We start from the raw sequence: 14,643 nt of genomic DNA, 5'->3' as shown, positions 1-14,643 counted from the left end.
TATGTGGTATAGTGAGCGGGTGTTCGTTTTGGTCATTTGAGTAATTTATCCTTCAGGAGACTCAGGGCAGCGAGAACAGACTATTGCAGCAAAGCCGAGACTATGGGGTATTGTTCGTGAGAAGACTGAGGGCAGCAAGACAGCAGGCAGCTGCAGTAAAGTGGAGACAATGGAGTAAAGGAACCATTTTTGACATTTATCCTTGAAGAGACTGAGGGCAGCAAGAAACTGAGCCACTGGTTTATATATTAAATTATAGAGAAGAACTAATGAACAGAATGTATTCATTTTGTCATTTCTAGATGTTCGTCCTCTTCACTTATTCCAGGGGAGACTAAGGGCAGCCAAGCAGAGTCTATGACTTATTGCTACCATGTGTTGAGTTGTGGAGTTTTTATTAATTTAGAACACTACAGCTAGCATTTGATCATTTTTGTGATTCTGGCTATTAATCCACGAGGAGACTAAGGGCAGCAGCTAAGCCAGCTGCTGCAGTAAAGTGTAACCTATGAAGTACACCAAGTGTGTGGTTTTTTTTTTTTTAGTCCTTTCCAGCTGTTCATTCTCTTTTACGCCAAAAAAGAAAATCTGCAGCAGTAAAGTAGAGACTGCGGAGCTAAGGCAAACATGCTCATGAGAACCAGTGGGCCCAATTAGGTGGAACATCCTTGCTGCTAATTAAAGAACCGCTGTGGCATCAAACTGAGAGGTAGACGTGAGATAAAAAGGCAGGTCGAGGCAGCCGTCGCAGCGTAAATGCCAAAAGGCGAGTATGGGGAGTCGTGCAACGCACTCACCGGTGCACGCCGTTGTTGCACATGACCACGTGGGCGGCCCCCAGGCGCGAGCACAGCTCCGAGGCCACCGTCAGCAGGCCCACCCCGGAGGCGCCGCAGGCGGTGTACTGGCAGGCGGCCGTGCGGCGGCAGCGGATGAAGCTCTCCAGCAGACGGTAGAGCTCGTCCACCGCGTTCAGGGGACGCATTAGCTGCGAACAACAACACCTGTGAGACCTGACGGTGAAATCAACTCACTTGACAGTAAGCAGCTATTCTTTAAAGTGTGGGGAAAAAAAAGAGGCGTCATGCTGATTAATGCAATTCTCAACTGAACCTCAACCAAAATGAATTTAAAGGAACTTTGCTTATGGAATGCCGCGGCTAGCTTAATTCTAACACATAATTAGTTGCAGTTTTAGACATTTTTAAACAAATATTGGAACACGATACGATACTGCCCCCCGGTGGCCAAGGCAGGCACACCAGGAGCAGCAGCACAGTGAATTGAATTGGAGCATTAAATCATGATGGAACAGCAGTTTCATTCTTTATGGTCGTCAATTATTGTCAGCTCTTCTCACAATATTATAGAGTGCTACTTTCCTTTTTAAAAACACTTTAAAATGTTTTTTTTTTTTTTAGGGTAGGGTGGAATGGACTAATTTCTGCATATTTTGTTAATTTTGCTGTTGTTTTCTTTTCCAAGAGCTTGTTTTTCAAAATTCTAAGGCATTGCACAGTGAGCATTTTGCCAATTTCCTCCTTTTGTCAAAAACATGAACCTGCACCAAGGCAAAATGAGCTCACGTTATCTTTCTATTATATTATTATATTATAAATATTTTTTTATTTTGGGATATTTCACTATGAAAACTGAGGTTTTGAACAATTCTTACCTTATCTATGAGGGCAGCTTTGGGTGCAGAACTGGGCGGCATGTTGGACTGATCCATGTAGAAAGCCCTGTGGGGGGGCAAACAATTCCCATATGGGCTTAATGAAGCGGAGCAACACACTCTCGGATGTCGTCGTCAGCTTTCCCAAAAAAAAAAAAAAAAAAGTAGACCACCTGCTTATTATTATTATTATTATTATGAACTCCATCCTTTTTCAATGTTATGTCCAGCCCCTCCACCGGGGGCAGGAGTGAGCCAGCAGCAACTTTGGGAAGCAAACGCAGCAGTGAGGGACTCCATAAAATGTCCATAATGCACTCGCGCGCTAAAAATAGCAACACTACACTATATTAAAGTGGGTGTAATACAATCAGGCGGGCTTTTTACTTAAAGACGAAAGCCGTAATAATGATGTATGGTGCGCATTCACGTCGGATTTAAAGGAGATGTGACAAGGGGCGACAGAGAGGAGGACTGCGAAGTACCAGGCGTCTATTTAGGGTGTTTTTAGAGAACGTCATGGCTTTCCCATGCCATTATTTGAGGAAATTGTATTAATGCAGGCATCTTAAACATTGAAATGTGTGTGTGAATTCCTATAATAGCTGCAAAAAAAAAAAAAAAAAAAAAAAGGCAGCACCTTAAGGCCAGAGTGCAGCTGTTGGCTCGCAGCCCATAAATCTGTTTCCCAAGCGGCCGGTGGGAGAAGCCGGCCCGGGGCGGGATAACGGCCCGTGTAATTGCTTCAAGACGGCCTCGACGCTCCCACCGAGAATGACCAGAACACGCCTTCCATCGGTGCGCTTAAATCAAGATGACGGGCGCGACAGCTGCACGTTAAATGTACATCGGCCACGTAATATAGGTGCTGTCCTCATCTGGGATGCGGAGTTGGCACGCGAGCTCGGCCAGGTGGACTACGAACTAAAGTGAAGAGAACGACAATGTCGGACAAAGAGAGAAGTGGATCCTTATCAGTTGTGGTAAAAAAAAGTTGTGAGAGGACAAGAGGGCGCACCCGAAGAACGTGACCGTGCAAAATATCGCACGCTCGTAGCGGTCGATAGCAACTGACGCGATTTCAGAAAAATCTGGCCTGCTGAAAGCTGCCGTCGATACGACGGGTCTGCGGACACTCGTCGGGGCTAATTAAAAGATTTCCAGCCAGCCACCTCAAAACAATCGAAATGAAATCAAAACTCACGATGAATTGATTTTGAGCGTTTTTGTCTCTCGCGGTGATTGGCGAGATTAACCAGCGCCATTCAACGCACATAAATTGATTCTTTGGAATGTCAGGGACAACATTTAGCGCAAATTAAAAGCCGTGTCTGGAGAGTAATCCCAGAAAATCCATGTTTTGTCTCGCGCGAGATGCCGCGGTGACTATAAATCCGGCGGATGCTCGACCGCACGGACGAAGTTCCAGCTCTGCAATTAATTACCGCGCGATCGGCAGCATATGTCGGCGATGTCGAAACGCAAGAAAAAAAAATAAATTAAATTTGCACGCTTTAAATTGCAAGCATGGTCCCGGAACAAATTCAACTCTGAAGTCAAGGCATGGCGTACCTTAGCCTCTTGTAGTACTGCTTGACTTTATCCAGCGAGGCGGCGTTGATGTGGGCCTGATACTCCTCCACAGACACGTTGTCTCTGTAGTAGTAACCCTCCATGCTCTCCAGCGCTAGACCGGGATGGACGTCGGCGTTTTACAAATTAAAAGTGCATTTAAAAAAAACAACTCGCGAGCGTACCTTGCGTGAAGAGCACAGGATAGATTTTCACGCCGCCACCGCCTCTCAGCCGGGCTGGTAGCTGAGAGAAGTAAAAACTCTCCAGCTGGAGGAAAACCTTCAGGTGTTGCCTGGTGCCCTCCACGTGGTACCACACGGGCATATCTGGACGCAAGAGGACATCGCAAATGAGAACAATTGTCAAGCTGTCAGCGCGACGGGTGTGAACGTACTGGCCACGCGGGGTTCACCCTGAAAGTGCTGGAAGTAGAATGTGACTTTCTCCAGGTCCACCAGCGCCACCTGAGTGTCCTCCAGCATGGCCTGCTCGTCGGGCTGCAAAAAAAAAAAATTAAAATAAAAAAACTCACTTGTTCTCGCTTTCTTTTGGAGTCAAAGTTTTTGAATATCAGTTGGCTTCTTACCAGGTTAGGCGAGAGAAGCGACTGGAAGTGGAGGAGTAGCCCCGCACTCGCAATCTGCTCCAACCATCGTCTGCTGGCCTCCTGAACCTCCTGCAGGTCCTGGGGGTCCTGCTCCGACTCCAGCTCTTTGCCCGCGCAGTGAAACTGTCCACAAATCCAAAATTCCACAATCAACACTCACGGTGTTAAATAAAACAAATTTACCGTTTTTTTTCTTTTTTCTTTTGGCATTTCTTTCTCTCGCATGAGTTTTTTTCTTTTCTTCTTTGTTGATCGAACAACGTACCCGATTGAGAACAGCCAGCAGGTGCTCGGAAAAGGCGCACACGGCCGCCACTAGCGACTGACAGAAGACCATATCTCGACGTAACTGGATCTCAGAGTCTGGGGGTGGGGGGGGGCAAAAGTAATATTGCAAAAATGAGACCACGAGGTGAAGAAGATTTGCAAACATTATTATGTGGGGCCATCCTAGCGTAAGCGTTTGTGGTCCGTGGGGGTTGTAAATGTAAATAAACATCCTGTTAGGGAGCGTCTGCGTTTTATTGCGCCGTTAGTGCAAAGACTGATGCGGTTTTTAATGCCGCCAGTTGCTTTATGAGGACTTTTTAATTCACGTGGACTTTTTTTTTAAAGCGCCATTAAGTTGAATTGAGTGCGCCAAGTTGTACATTCTGTCTCTGGCGAGTACGTTTGTCTTTGCTTTTTTTTCTGTTTTCCTGCTAGAGTGTGTTAGTGTGCATGGCGAGCAGACAAACCTGTGTACTGCAGCAGGACGAGTAGCAGCCTCGTCTTCACCTCTGCAGGCAAAGATACAAATAAATATCAAGTGTAATTAAATATGAGCAGAAACGCAGGTGCGATACGCTAGCGTACATATTTTGACCCACCTTCCACAAATTTCGCCATGGTTTGCGTGAGTGCCTGAACGCTGCCGGGGAGGTTCCACGGATCCTGCTTGACGTGGAGACGCAACCGCTTGGCATAATCCATCTTGGATTCCATCTCTTGCTGAAATTCTAACGCACAAAACAAAAACTCGCACCACCAGCTCGTTTTGTTAGATTTGCATTTCGGTGTTTTCCTGACCTTGGAAGCCTCTCACAGGCGTGAAGCATTTGGTCTGGTCGAAAGCCCGTGCCACCACGGCGCCTCGTAGCATGCTGCTGATCGAGTCCACCTGAGGAGATAAATGGTTTCTGAACAAAAAAAACTAATAAAAAAAATATAAAATAATAAAAGTTTTTATTATGCCAACACATAACTACAAGTTGGAGCCAGAAAAATTTAGAATCCCCTTAAAGCAGGCGTGGGCAAACTACGGCCCGGGGGCCACATGCGGCCCGTTAAACATCATAGCGGGGCTTTCCCAAGCTGCATATATCTACACAATTCAGAACAATATAGTTCTCATTTTTTGCACCCATTCTCAGCAATCCTCTCCAAACATCTTTTCCGGGTCTTTCCATGTCACCTGGCTGAAAAGGTGCTCCAGGAAGCTGTGAAGCTTCTTCTGCTTTTCGTGAGAAAGCCACACGCTGGACGCCATCTCATCCCCTGGAATGATAAAAACAACGTTTCACGTCCGTCTCATTTATTAAGTACCGTTTAGCAGAACTGTACCTGAGTCCAGCTCATCGCTGTGGACGTAAGAGCTGCAATGGCTGCTGCAGATGCTGGTGAAGGAGGCGATGGAGTTCCGATTACTGTTACAGTCACTGTGATGGGGGGGGGGTGTAAGAAAAATCCAACATGTCATCGCATTCAAATATGGGACAATTAACTATGTTTAGCCCCCTCTAGTGGTCATGTGACGGAATCGCTGAAATAAATCATTTCACAGTGGCGAACAAAAATATGAAATGTGTTTCTTACCTGTACGAATCCCGGTTGCTGATGGTGTCATGGCCCGAGTCTTCCTGCTCGTCCCCCGTCACGTTGAAACACACTTTCTTCCCGTTGCGCTCGCCCTTGTCGCTGTCGCTCTCGGTAGACACAAAACTCTCCGGGCTCTTGGCATCGGACGCCGGCGGGTACGTGATGGACGATAACAGGCTGAGCAGAGGAATAGAAATGAATAGTCATAAACGGCCATTTTACGTAGCAATAAAACGATTTTTTTTTTTTAAAGGGGCGTGGCTACACTATTTTAAAAAATAAAATGAAAAATACATTGTAAATACATAAATAAATAATAAATACATAATATACAAATTCTAGTTAATACACCCCCTCCTTCCTCCTCTGGGTGCTCCTCATTCGGGTCAACTCACACAAAGGCCCTCCACAGCAGAGTGGCATTCCATTGCCATGGAGACCCTCTGGGAGCTCTGCGATTGGCTAAATTAAATGCGAGAGAGGACCACTGAGGTGGAAGGTGGCCATGGTTGGATCAAAAGGGTGCTTTGATGCCGATTCTAAATATACACGTTTACGTTGCGCGTCAGTCACTACAGCCAAGGTCAACTCACTCGTGAATATGTCCGCCGTGCGCCTCCATCTCCTTGACGACGGTGTCCAGCTTGTCCAGGAGCTTCTGGTAAGCGTCCAGGGTGAGCCGGTCGTCCTCCCGGAGCAGGAAGTGCAGGCCGTGGCCCTCCGTGCGGCCCAGGCTGTGTGCCGAGGGGGCCGCCATGGAGGTGATGGTGTGCTGGATGTGGACCATGGGGTTCAGCTTCCCTGGAGGAACACAAATCAGAAAGTAAATTGCTAGCTGGCAAAATAAACGAACATCGCATTTTGCAAATTTTCCATATTTGTTAGTGGAATTGATTTTCTTTTGTTGATTCGAGTCTCACCCTGCTCAGCAGCGTAGCGTCCGCCTTTCTCTGTCGCGTTCTTTCGGTTGTCCAGCTGCACCCCGAAGGAGCTGCCGAGCGAAGTGGTGGTCTTGGGGTAGGACACCTCCATGGTGTTGACGTGACAGTTGGTGGGACAGAAGTCGCTGCTGTGCAGGGGGGACAACTTGGCCTTGGCCTGTTTGAAGGTCGGCCACGCCCTGTTCTTCAGCACGAGGGCAAACTGCAAATATGGCGAATGAAGCATATGCAGCACGTCGGAAATAATTCATGATCATTAATGATTGAAAAAGAACTTTTATGAATAAGGTCTTGTATGAGTCACATGATCAATGGCAGACATGCCAGTATGATGATTATTGTTTGCACACACAGATGAAACACTCCAGACGCCCACATTGCATTGAGACACTTCAGAGAAATTGGAATGAAAACAATGGAATTCATTTCGTTTATGGCGCTGTTGCTTCACTCACGCAAAGTGAACGCACATGCATGGTTTACTGGAAAGCACACATTAAAAAGGATGTAATTATTTTATTTTATTCCTTTTTTTGTAAAAAAAAATAAATAAAAAAATTCAAAAAAATTCAAAAATTAAAATAAAAAAATAAATAAATAAAATAATATATATATATATATATATATATATATATACATATATATATATATATACATATATATATATATAAAATTATAACATGACAAAAAAAATAATTAATAATTTTAAAAAGGCAAAGAAACATTTAATGAGCCGAAACTCAATTTTTATATTTGTAATATAATATTCTTGTAAAATAAAATAATGCTCTGCAGTAATCTAAATTGATTCTATTAATTTCCAAATTCCGTCTGCTGTAATTTATTAGATTTATTTATTTTTTTAACAATCTGACGACATTGTTTTAAGAAACTAAACGCAACTCTTTGGTGCGGTGATACGGATCAGTGATGTGATCCAGATGGAGAATGTGAGGGCCACAAAGTGGAGGGGACTATTCCAGGCCTTCCCTTGCGTCCTTCCCACTTGTGTCATTTCCTTCCCTACTCCCTTTAATGACATTCCTTGCCCCCTCCTCTTTCCCCCCCGTTTCTCTTGAGAAGGAATGTCACATCTTACATAAAAGAGGCCTGCTTGGGACTGTGCTATTTATAAAATGACTGCTAATTAATACAAGATCAGCTTTAATTCGAGTCCTTTTTTTTTTGCAAACAGACATGAGCCATGATCCTGCTAATATTTTTATATTTTTTGTCTCATATATTTGCTTTGTTTTGTAATTTTATTATTATATTTAATCTAATAAATGGAATTTTTTTCTGTAATATAGCTCAACTTTCTTTCCTGACTTTTTTTTACTTGTGCCACAATAGAAAGATACCAGTGAGTAAAATGTGACGATAACCATAGAACCAGAAAAAGGAACTTTTCTTGAACTACTCAACACAATTCGTTTCACATCAGTCACATGCGTAACTGCACTCACCTTTCTGTAGTTGGCGATGCGTCGGTTAATGTGCTCCACCCTCTCGGCGCACATGGCGTCGAAGCGCACCTGCAGCTCTTCAGGGATGACATCGCAGCCGGACGTTAACCTAGCGCACGTCTGCACCAGCGTGTCGTCATTGTGCGCCAGAGCTTCCAGGATCTACACAGGAGGGATGTTAACGAATGTGGGTGTCTTAAAACTTGAGCAAAGCGTGCTCTGAATGTATCCATTTATGTATCCATTATTATGACTTTTTTGAAGGAAGTGTGCGGGGGAGAGGGGTGCGCCTGGTTTGCTTGGATGTTGAAGTGTGCGCATTTCGTCAAAGTGTGGGAAAGGCTTCTTTGAATTTTTAACATTTAAGTTTTTTTTAATTTTTTAAATCTTTTGTAGAATGTTTGTGGAAAAAGGGGGTGCGCCAGCACTGAAAATTTATTGAAGGAGGTGTGTGCCTTATCTATATTTTTTAACAAAGAATGTAACCAAGATTATTATTATTTATTTAATTTTTTTTTTTACTTAAGAAAAGGTGCGCCAACCTAGATCTGATTTAAAGGGGGTGTGTAGCTTGCAAGGTTTTATTACGCCTGCTTTTTTTTGTTTTGTTGTTCTTTCAACGGGTGCGCCATGCTAAATGTACGCAATACCTTGGCAGTGAGGCTGAAAAATCCTTTGGGCTCCAGCATCTTCTCCATGACGTGACACTTGATGCCGGCCGTGCTGTCGTAGTCGTACACCACCCCATACTCCAGGTGCACGTTGTCCACGGTGAGGCTCACGTGGTCCTTCTTGCCGTCGATGATGGCGATGGTGTTAAACTTGTCCATCACCTCTGACACGCAAACAACACAGTCTACATCAGGGATACCCAACATGTGGCCCGCGGGATAATAAATATCAGCGTTAACGACAAAGTCATAACTTGGGTGGCCGAAATAAATTGCTGGCGTGAATAAAGTCGGCAATTTTCACCTACCAGAAGTGATGCGGTTTGTCTTTCAAAATAAAAGCATGAAATAGGAAGTGATATAAGTTTATATAAATCCACGCGCAAGTGCGATCACCTTCAACTTTGCACTCGAAGCCGTCGGCGTTGTCCTCCGGGGCGGCCGTTTGGTTGCTCCTCTGGTCGTCTTCGTGGGCGCTCTCGCTGTTGTTGTACACCCACTTGATTGTATCGTGCTGCATTGGCGAGAGGGAGAGACATATTTATTTATTCATTTATAAACACCGCTTGCGTGTTTGGACGTTACGCTTTTTTTTTTTTACGTATTTTTCACAATTTATTCCAACTTATCCATCCATTTAGGTGTCCCAATACGTCCGACCGTGCGTCTTCATGTGCGTGATTCCCAGCATGAAAAGGCAAACAACTTCCCACGTGCGCAACGAAAAACCTTTGCCATTTGGTTTTCGACATGCAGCAACCAATCTCCTCACAGCGCTCTGTGGTGGTGCGTCTGTCTCGTCTGCCCACACCCAAAACCTCAATGCGGCTTTCTGGCCGACGTTGACATGCTTAGCTCTGTGCCCGCTGCTCTGCGGTCTCGCGGTGCACGACGACAAGCCAAACGCACTCAAACAGGGCGGTCCCCATGTGTCTTGACTTAAGAGCCGCCATATGTGTTGGGCTTCGAAAGTCCTAACGAGAATAAGCGATGAACACGAATGTCGGTTTTAATCGAGTTGAGTACATTTTTGTGACGCTTCGTAATGTCACGTCGCGTCTTGTATTGACAGTGTTGCGTCGCTATGGTAACGTCCGTAGTCAAGTTAGCCGTGAAAGTCACCTGCGAGGGTCGCCTGTACTTCCGGCAGGCCGTCACGTGAGCGATGACGCTGGCGTGGCTCTCCTTGCTCACGTTGATGCCGTTCACCTTGATGATGCACTGGCCCGGGTGCAACCCGGCCATGGCCGCCACCGTGCCTGGTGGAGGAAGAGGAGGAGCAGGAAATGGTCAACAGGTGCTTCGCAACCGTAACACGACAACGCGTCTTTTCACCTCTTCCGACGGCGTGAACCACAGAGGGGCCGAAACCACGGATCTGGAAGCCCAATCCATCCACCGAGTCGGGAATCTTCACAGTCCTGGAATTATAAACGATGGCAATGGCGCGTGTCATGTTCGATATTGTATAACTGGATTTATTGTTTTGTTTTTTCAATAGTTAATTGAAGAGCGGCTATTTTTTTGTTTGTCTCTATTCTCACTCATTCAATGGTATTCTTTGAAGAGGATAAAGAATATATGCCTGGCAGAAGCTATGATATTGTCTGTCTACATGTGTTGCTTCAGGTTGGTGTTCAAATATTCCTTTCAAATGGTTCAAAAAACAAAACTATTGTTGTTTCTACGCTACTAAAATGAGACGTACTCTCTCGGCTTGGTGCTGACCAGGACCCGGAGCGGCCCTTTGCTGTGGAAACACTGCCTGAGGAGAACCTGCACCTCCGAGAACGGCCTGAGGAATACCAGGTCGCCGTTGATGGCAAACAGCTTCTTCCCCACTTCAAGTCCGGCCATCTTGGAAGCAAATGTAGCCACCATGTTGAGTTTTAAACACACAAACAAGCATTATTTGTGCTCTCACCTCAGCAGGTGAGCCCTTCTCCACCGATTTGATGATGGGTAGCCGGTTTCTCTCCTCCAGGGTGAAGCCATAGCCTCCGGCGCTGGGTCTTATCTGACGGCGCAAAAAAGGTGAGTCGCTCAGCATCGCAATAAGGCGGGAAAGCGAGAAAGCAGAAAACGCTCACCAGGAGACACTTGGAGATGACGTTCTCCACGATCTTCAGGTCGTGCTTCACCGGCTTGTGTTTGGTGTTGGAGCCCTCCATCTCCTCGTCGGCGAAGAAGCGAAAGAGCAACGGCTCGTCCTTGAATTCGCTCTTCTCCAGCACTGAAGAAAGCAAAATTCGTTATGCTAACGGCTAACATCGAGACGCAAATGAGCAGAGAAACTGTAGCGCTATAGGCTCAGGGTTAGCATTTTGCTAATAATAATAATACATACAGTAGTGCTAGAGCAGGTGTGGGCAAACTACGGCCCGGGGGCCACATGCGGCCCGTTCAACGTTTTAATCCGGCCCGCCAAATTTAAAAAAAAAAAATAAAAAAAAAAGAAGAAACCTGGTTGATGTTTCATATTCTAAATACTGTGGTTTTTCAAAGATAGATATGGATGTAATGCTTTTGTTCACTTTCATTTCAAATTAAATGTATTTTTTTCTCCGATGAAGTGAGTTTACCAAAACACTCCATCCACACGCCGCTCAAACTCTGAGGAGGTTTTTATTTACCATGATGCATGAATCCATTGTCACACAGCTCAACTCCCAAAATGAGCGCCTCCTCTCTTGTTCTGCAGTCACCCTGTCAAGAAAAGCAACAGATGCTGTAATAAGAATCTTTAGCCACCGCTGTCGGGCAAAGAGGCCGTACCTGCGCTATGAGCCAGTCAATAAGTTTGTTGGCCATCACCACCGATTTGTACGTCCTCAAATGGTAATCCTTGTCCCTGGGAATGGTTGGAGGGAGCAAAGTACTGTAAATATTTGCAACTTTTTTTTTAAATCGAAATGGAATTTAAAACTAATTCATGTATCGTGAAATTATTTGACTACCATATTTCCTGACTATAAGACGCACCCGCATACAAGCCGCAGCATCTCTTTTTGGGAGAAAAAAACTTTACTAATTAAAACAGAACAGACCCAAGAGGGAAAAAAAATTGAGATTTATTTAGCGTATTTTCTGAACGATAGAGCGCCCCTACTGGTGAAAGAAAAATCCACAGAAAAGCTGCACCGTTGTATGAGCCGCACGGTTCAAAATCGAGGAAAAAAGTAGCGGCTTATAGTCCGGAAAATACGGTGGGCCGCTTTTTCCCCATCATAATTTTCTCCTGCTTCCTTTTGTCCTGTACAAACTGAAGGCCGGCATCGGCACTAATGTTTTATAATCATGATAAGAAATAATTTAAAATTGTAACAAATGTAACACACTGGTGGTAAATGAGCCCGCGTTGTGGACAATTGGCGACATGAAAACAACATTCCAGTGTGAGCGAGCGAGGGCCCCAGCAGTGTTTGGTCCCTGGGGTCCCCTCAGCACCCCCCCTCCTCCTCATCCCCCTCCTCCTCCTCATCATCTCCGTGTGGTGTTGCTGTTTCTCAGTGTTGCGCGCTCACTTTGCCAGAGACACAAACAGAGCTGTGACTTTCCCACGAACATGGGGGCCTCCCTCGGGGGGTGGCGGCTGGGGCAAAAGGGCCAAGTTACAACCCCCCGGGAAAATCCAGCACAACTGCGATGACTTTGCAGCATACTGGCGAACACTCATGAGGAGTTGTTTGCTTATTGTGTTATGTAAGGGGATGTGTCTGGGACAAGCGAGCCAACAGCGTACGGGAGGAGGTACCGTGCCCTCCCCCGCTCAATAGGAGAGGCTGTCACTAGTGACAAATGGGGGGCAAACTGCGGTCTGGTGAGCACCCATATGTCCAGCACAAGGAAACAGCAGGCCGAGGCTGGCGACGAAGAGGAGAAGGAGGTCGTTTGGAACTTGCTGCGCAAAGAGAAAGTCGGTCATCATAACTGTTTGTTTGGTCGTCAGCAGGATCGACCCAAAAATCAATACATTTTACAAATTCCCTTGAAGAGTTGGGGAGGAATGGGACAAAGGCCATGGATGAATCTGGTCATTTTGAATTTGTTTTTGTGACCCCCTAGGCTGGATTATTTAAATTCCCTCTTAAGAAGCTTCTCAGAAAAAACTGGGCCAAAATGTTGCTACACAAGTACCGATTTCCATGATGCTTTGGCCAAGAAAAAGTCCATTTAAAAGGAATGTACTTTTCGACATCGATATCCGTCAATGGCAATGAACGAGTTAAAGGCTAACATCAGGATGCTAATAATCTCCATAGCTCCCATGAAAATGAAAAAAGGTTAAAAAAAATGGCGACTAGAACTAGAATAAGATATAAAGATGTAGAATTTAATTCAGACCGACCTGATGACGGGAGTGAAGAGGCTGTGAAGCCGACAGAAGAGGCGAACGCCCTGCGAAAGAGAGAGAGAAAAAAATAAATAAAACTGGTTCATTCTCAACAAACTCTTATTTTCCGTTACCTTGGATATGACATCGTGCATGTCGCTCCGCGGGTGGTAGGTGCCGTCGTCGTAGCGGAAGCGGTACAAGACGGGCTCGGGTTTGAACTGGTGCTTGTCAGTGACTACAAAAATAAATACAGAAAACTTTTATGGAAGGATATTCTGTTGTTTTCCCCCACAGGCGTCCCTCCGAGGAAGCAATAAAGGGCCGCCGAGTGTTTAAGAGTTTTTTTGGAGCGTGAAGAAACGAATCGCAGAGCAGCTTAAACTTCATGAGCGAAACACACAGGAAGCGTGCCAGTAAAACAATGCAGCTCAACGAGATGAAGGCTCATAATAATCCCTGACAGTAAGAATCGCGATGGCCTCCTTCCATTTGACGCCAAGACTGGAATCAAAATGAGCAGCCGGCGTTAGCGTGAATGACATGTTAGCTTCTCGCGCTAGCCACCAATTTGTTAGCTGACATTCACATGCTAGCGTTACCGTCTTAATTTTAGTCTGTTTTGACTTGTTTTTAATGTTCCGCAGGTTCTGTAATTGAGCAACTTTTGGTGGAAAATGGATATCTACTTTGTATTTTTGATCGGTACAAATTGAGCAACTTTTTGCAATCAAAGGAAATACGACCAACCGTGGTGGATGATGCCATTCTCCAGCAGGGCCTGACCGAGGTGGACGCCTTCCTCCAGGTTGCCCGTCTCGCCAATTTCCATAAGCCAGGATACAAACTCACTGGCGAGAGACAAACAAATACTTAGCGGCGTCACATGAAACCTACGAAGGCATCTCCGATGTGAAAATATCTCAAGTGCGACGAGGACGCAACACGAGTGGCAGAACGACAAACAAGCTAATTTGATGGCTTCATTCTGCTGTGATTACATCCTTGACGTTCTTCGTCTGACCACACAAGCCAAACAAACATCGCAGTCTTCCCAAGCGCTCGGCCTTGACGTCTCTGCAACACGCCGCCAGAGGAAAATAAGACTCCACAATCATCTGCGATTGTAAACCATGAAGAAAGAGAAATGCAGAACAGTTCTCACACACAAATGAGATTATTTTCCCTGTAATTCTGACGTGTCCCCACTAGGAGGCGCACTCTAAAACAATGCATTTGTTCATTTTCATTTAAAATTAAAGCATATATTTTCTCTATATACTCTGTTTTTGTTTTTTTTTTCCGATGAAGTGAGGTTACCAAAACATTCCATCCATGTGCTGCTGGTCCGGCCACCTCTGTCAAATTTTAGAACCCGTTTTGGACCACAAATCGAAAAGTTTGCCCACCCCTGCTGTATAGCTAGCAAGATGGCGGCTAAGCTAACATAGCGGTCTACGTTTCCACCCAGGGTTTATTCTTATCAAGATAAAAATCTCGACCTGTGAAGGACAAGTG

At 45.3% G+C, this 14,643-nt stretch overlaps 1 protein-coding gene across 2 annotated transcripts in view; it reads right to left on the bottom strand.

Moving 5' to 3' along the window:
• The window catches only part of prex2 (phosphatidylinositol-3,4,5-trisphosphate-dependent Rac exchange factor 2), a 31,490-nt gene that overhangs the window by 4,017 nt on the left and 12,830 nt on the right, over positions 1-14,643 (bottom strand). Inside the window, exons 11-38 of one of the 2 annotated variants that reach the window (XM_088282481.1) lie at positions 13,876-13,976; positions 13,260-13,363; positions 13,141-13,190; positions 11,568-11,643; positions 11,426-11,498; positions 10,883-11,025; positions 10,717-10,809; positions 10,501-10,649; positions 10,128-10,213; positions 9,915-10,051; positions 9,189-9,306; positions 8,772-8,956; positions 8,122-8,283; positions 6,635-6,857; positions 6,308-6,515; positions 5,712-5,891; positions 5,460-5,554; positions 5,311-5,393; positions 4,926-5,016; positions 4,727-4,855; positions 4,595-4,636; positions 4,123-4,220; positions 3,837-3,980; positions 3,645-3,747; positions 3,433-3,576; positions 3,248-3,362; positions 1,676-1,742; positions 798-988 (exon numbers count right to left, since the gene is read on the bottom strand). In XM_088282481.1, coding sequence (XP_088138607.1) covers positions 798-988; positions 1,676-1,742; positions 3,248-3,362; positions 3,433-3,576; positions 3,645-3,747; positions 3,837-3,980; positions 4,123-4,220; positions 4,595-4,636; positions 4,727-4,855; positions 4,926-5,016; positions 5,311-5,393; positions 5,460-5,554; positions 5,712-5,891; positions 6,308-6,515; positions 6,635-6,857; positions 8,122-8,283; positions 8,772-8,956; positions 9,189-9,306; positions 9,915-10,051; positions 10,128-10,213; positions 10,501-10,649; positions 10,717-10,809; positions 10,883-11,025; positions 11,426-11,498; positions 11,568-11,643; positions 13,141-13,190; positions 13,260-13,363; positions 13,876-13,976 — 3,390 coding nt within the window. The remainder of the gene's footprint in view (positions 1-797; positions 989-1,675; positions 1,743-3,247; positions 3,363-3,432; positions 3,577-3,644; positions 3,748-3,836; positions 3,981-4,122; positions 4,221-4,594; positions 4,637-4,726; positions 4,856-4,925; positions 5,017-5,310; positions 5,394-5,459; positions 5,555-5,711; positions 5,892-6,307; positions 6,516-6,634; positions 6,858-8,121; positions 8,284-8,771; positions 8,957-9,188; positions 9,307-9,914; positions 10,052-10,127; positions 10,214-10,500; positions 10,650-10,716; positions 10,810-10,882; positions 11,026-11,425; positions 11,499-11,567; positions 11,644-13,140; positions 13,191-13,259; positions 13,364-13,875; positions 13,977-14,643) is intronic. The other variant, XM_088282482.1, reaches the window with a different exon arrangement.

This window comes from Idiotropiscis lumnitzeri, chromosome 19, assembly GCF_059441095.1.
Source record: "Idiotropiscis lumnitzeri isolate Australia: NSW breed Sydney's pygmy pipehorse chromosome 19, RoL_Ilum_1.0, whole genome shotgun sequence".
NCBI classification, from domain to species: Eukaryota; Metazoa; Chordata; class Actinopteri; order Syngnathiformes; family Syngnathidae; genus Idiotropiscis; species Idiotropiscis lumnitzeri.
This window is presented reverse-complemented; position numbering and strand designations above follow the sequence as displayed.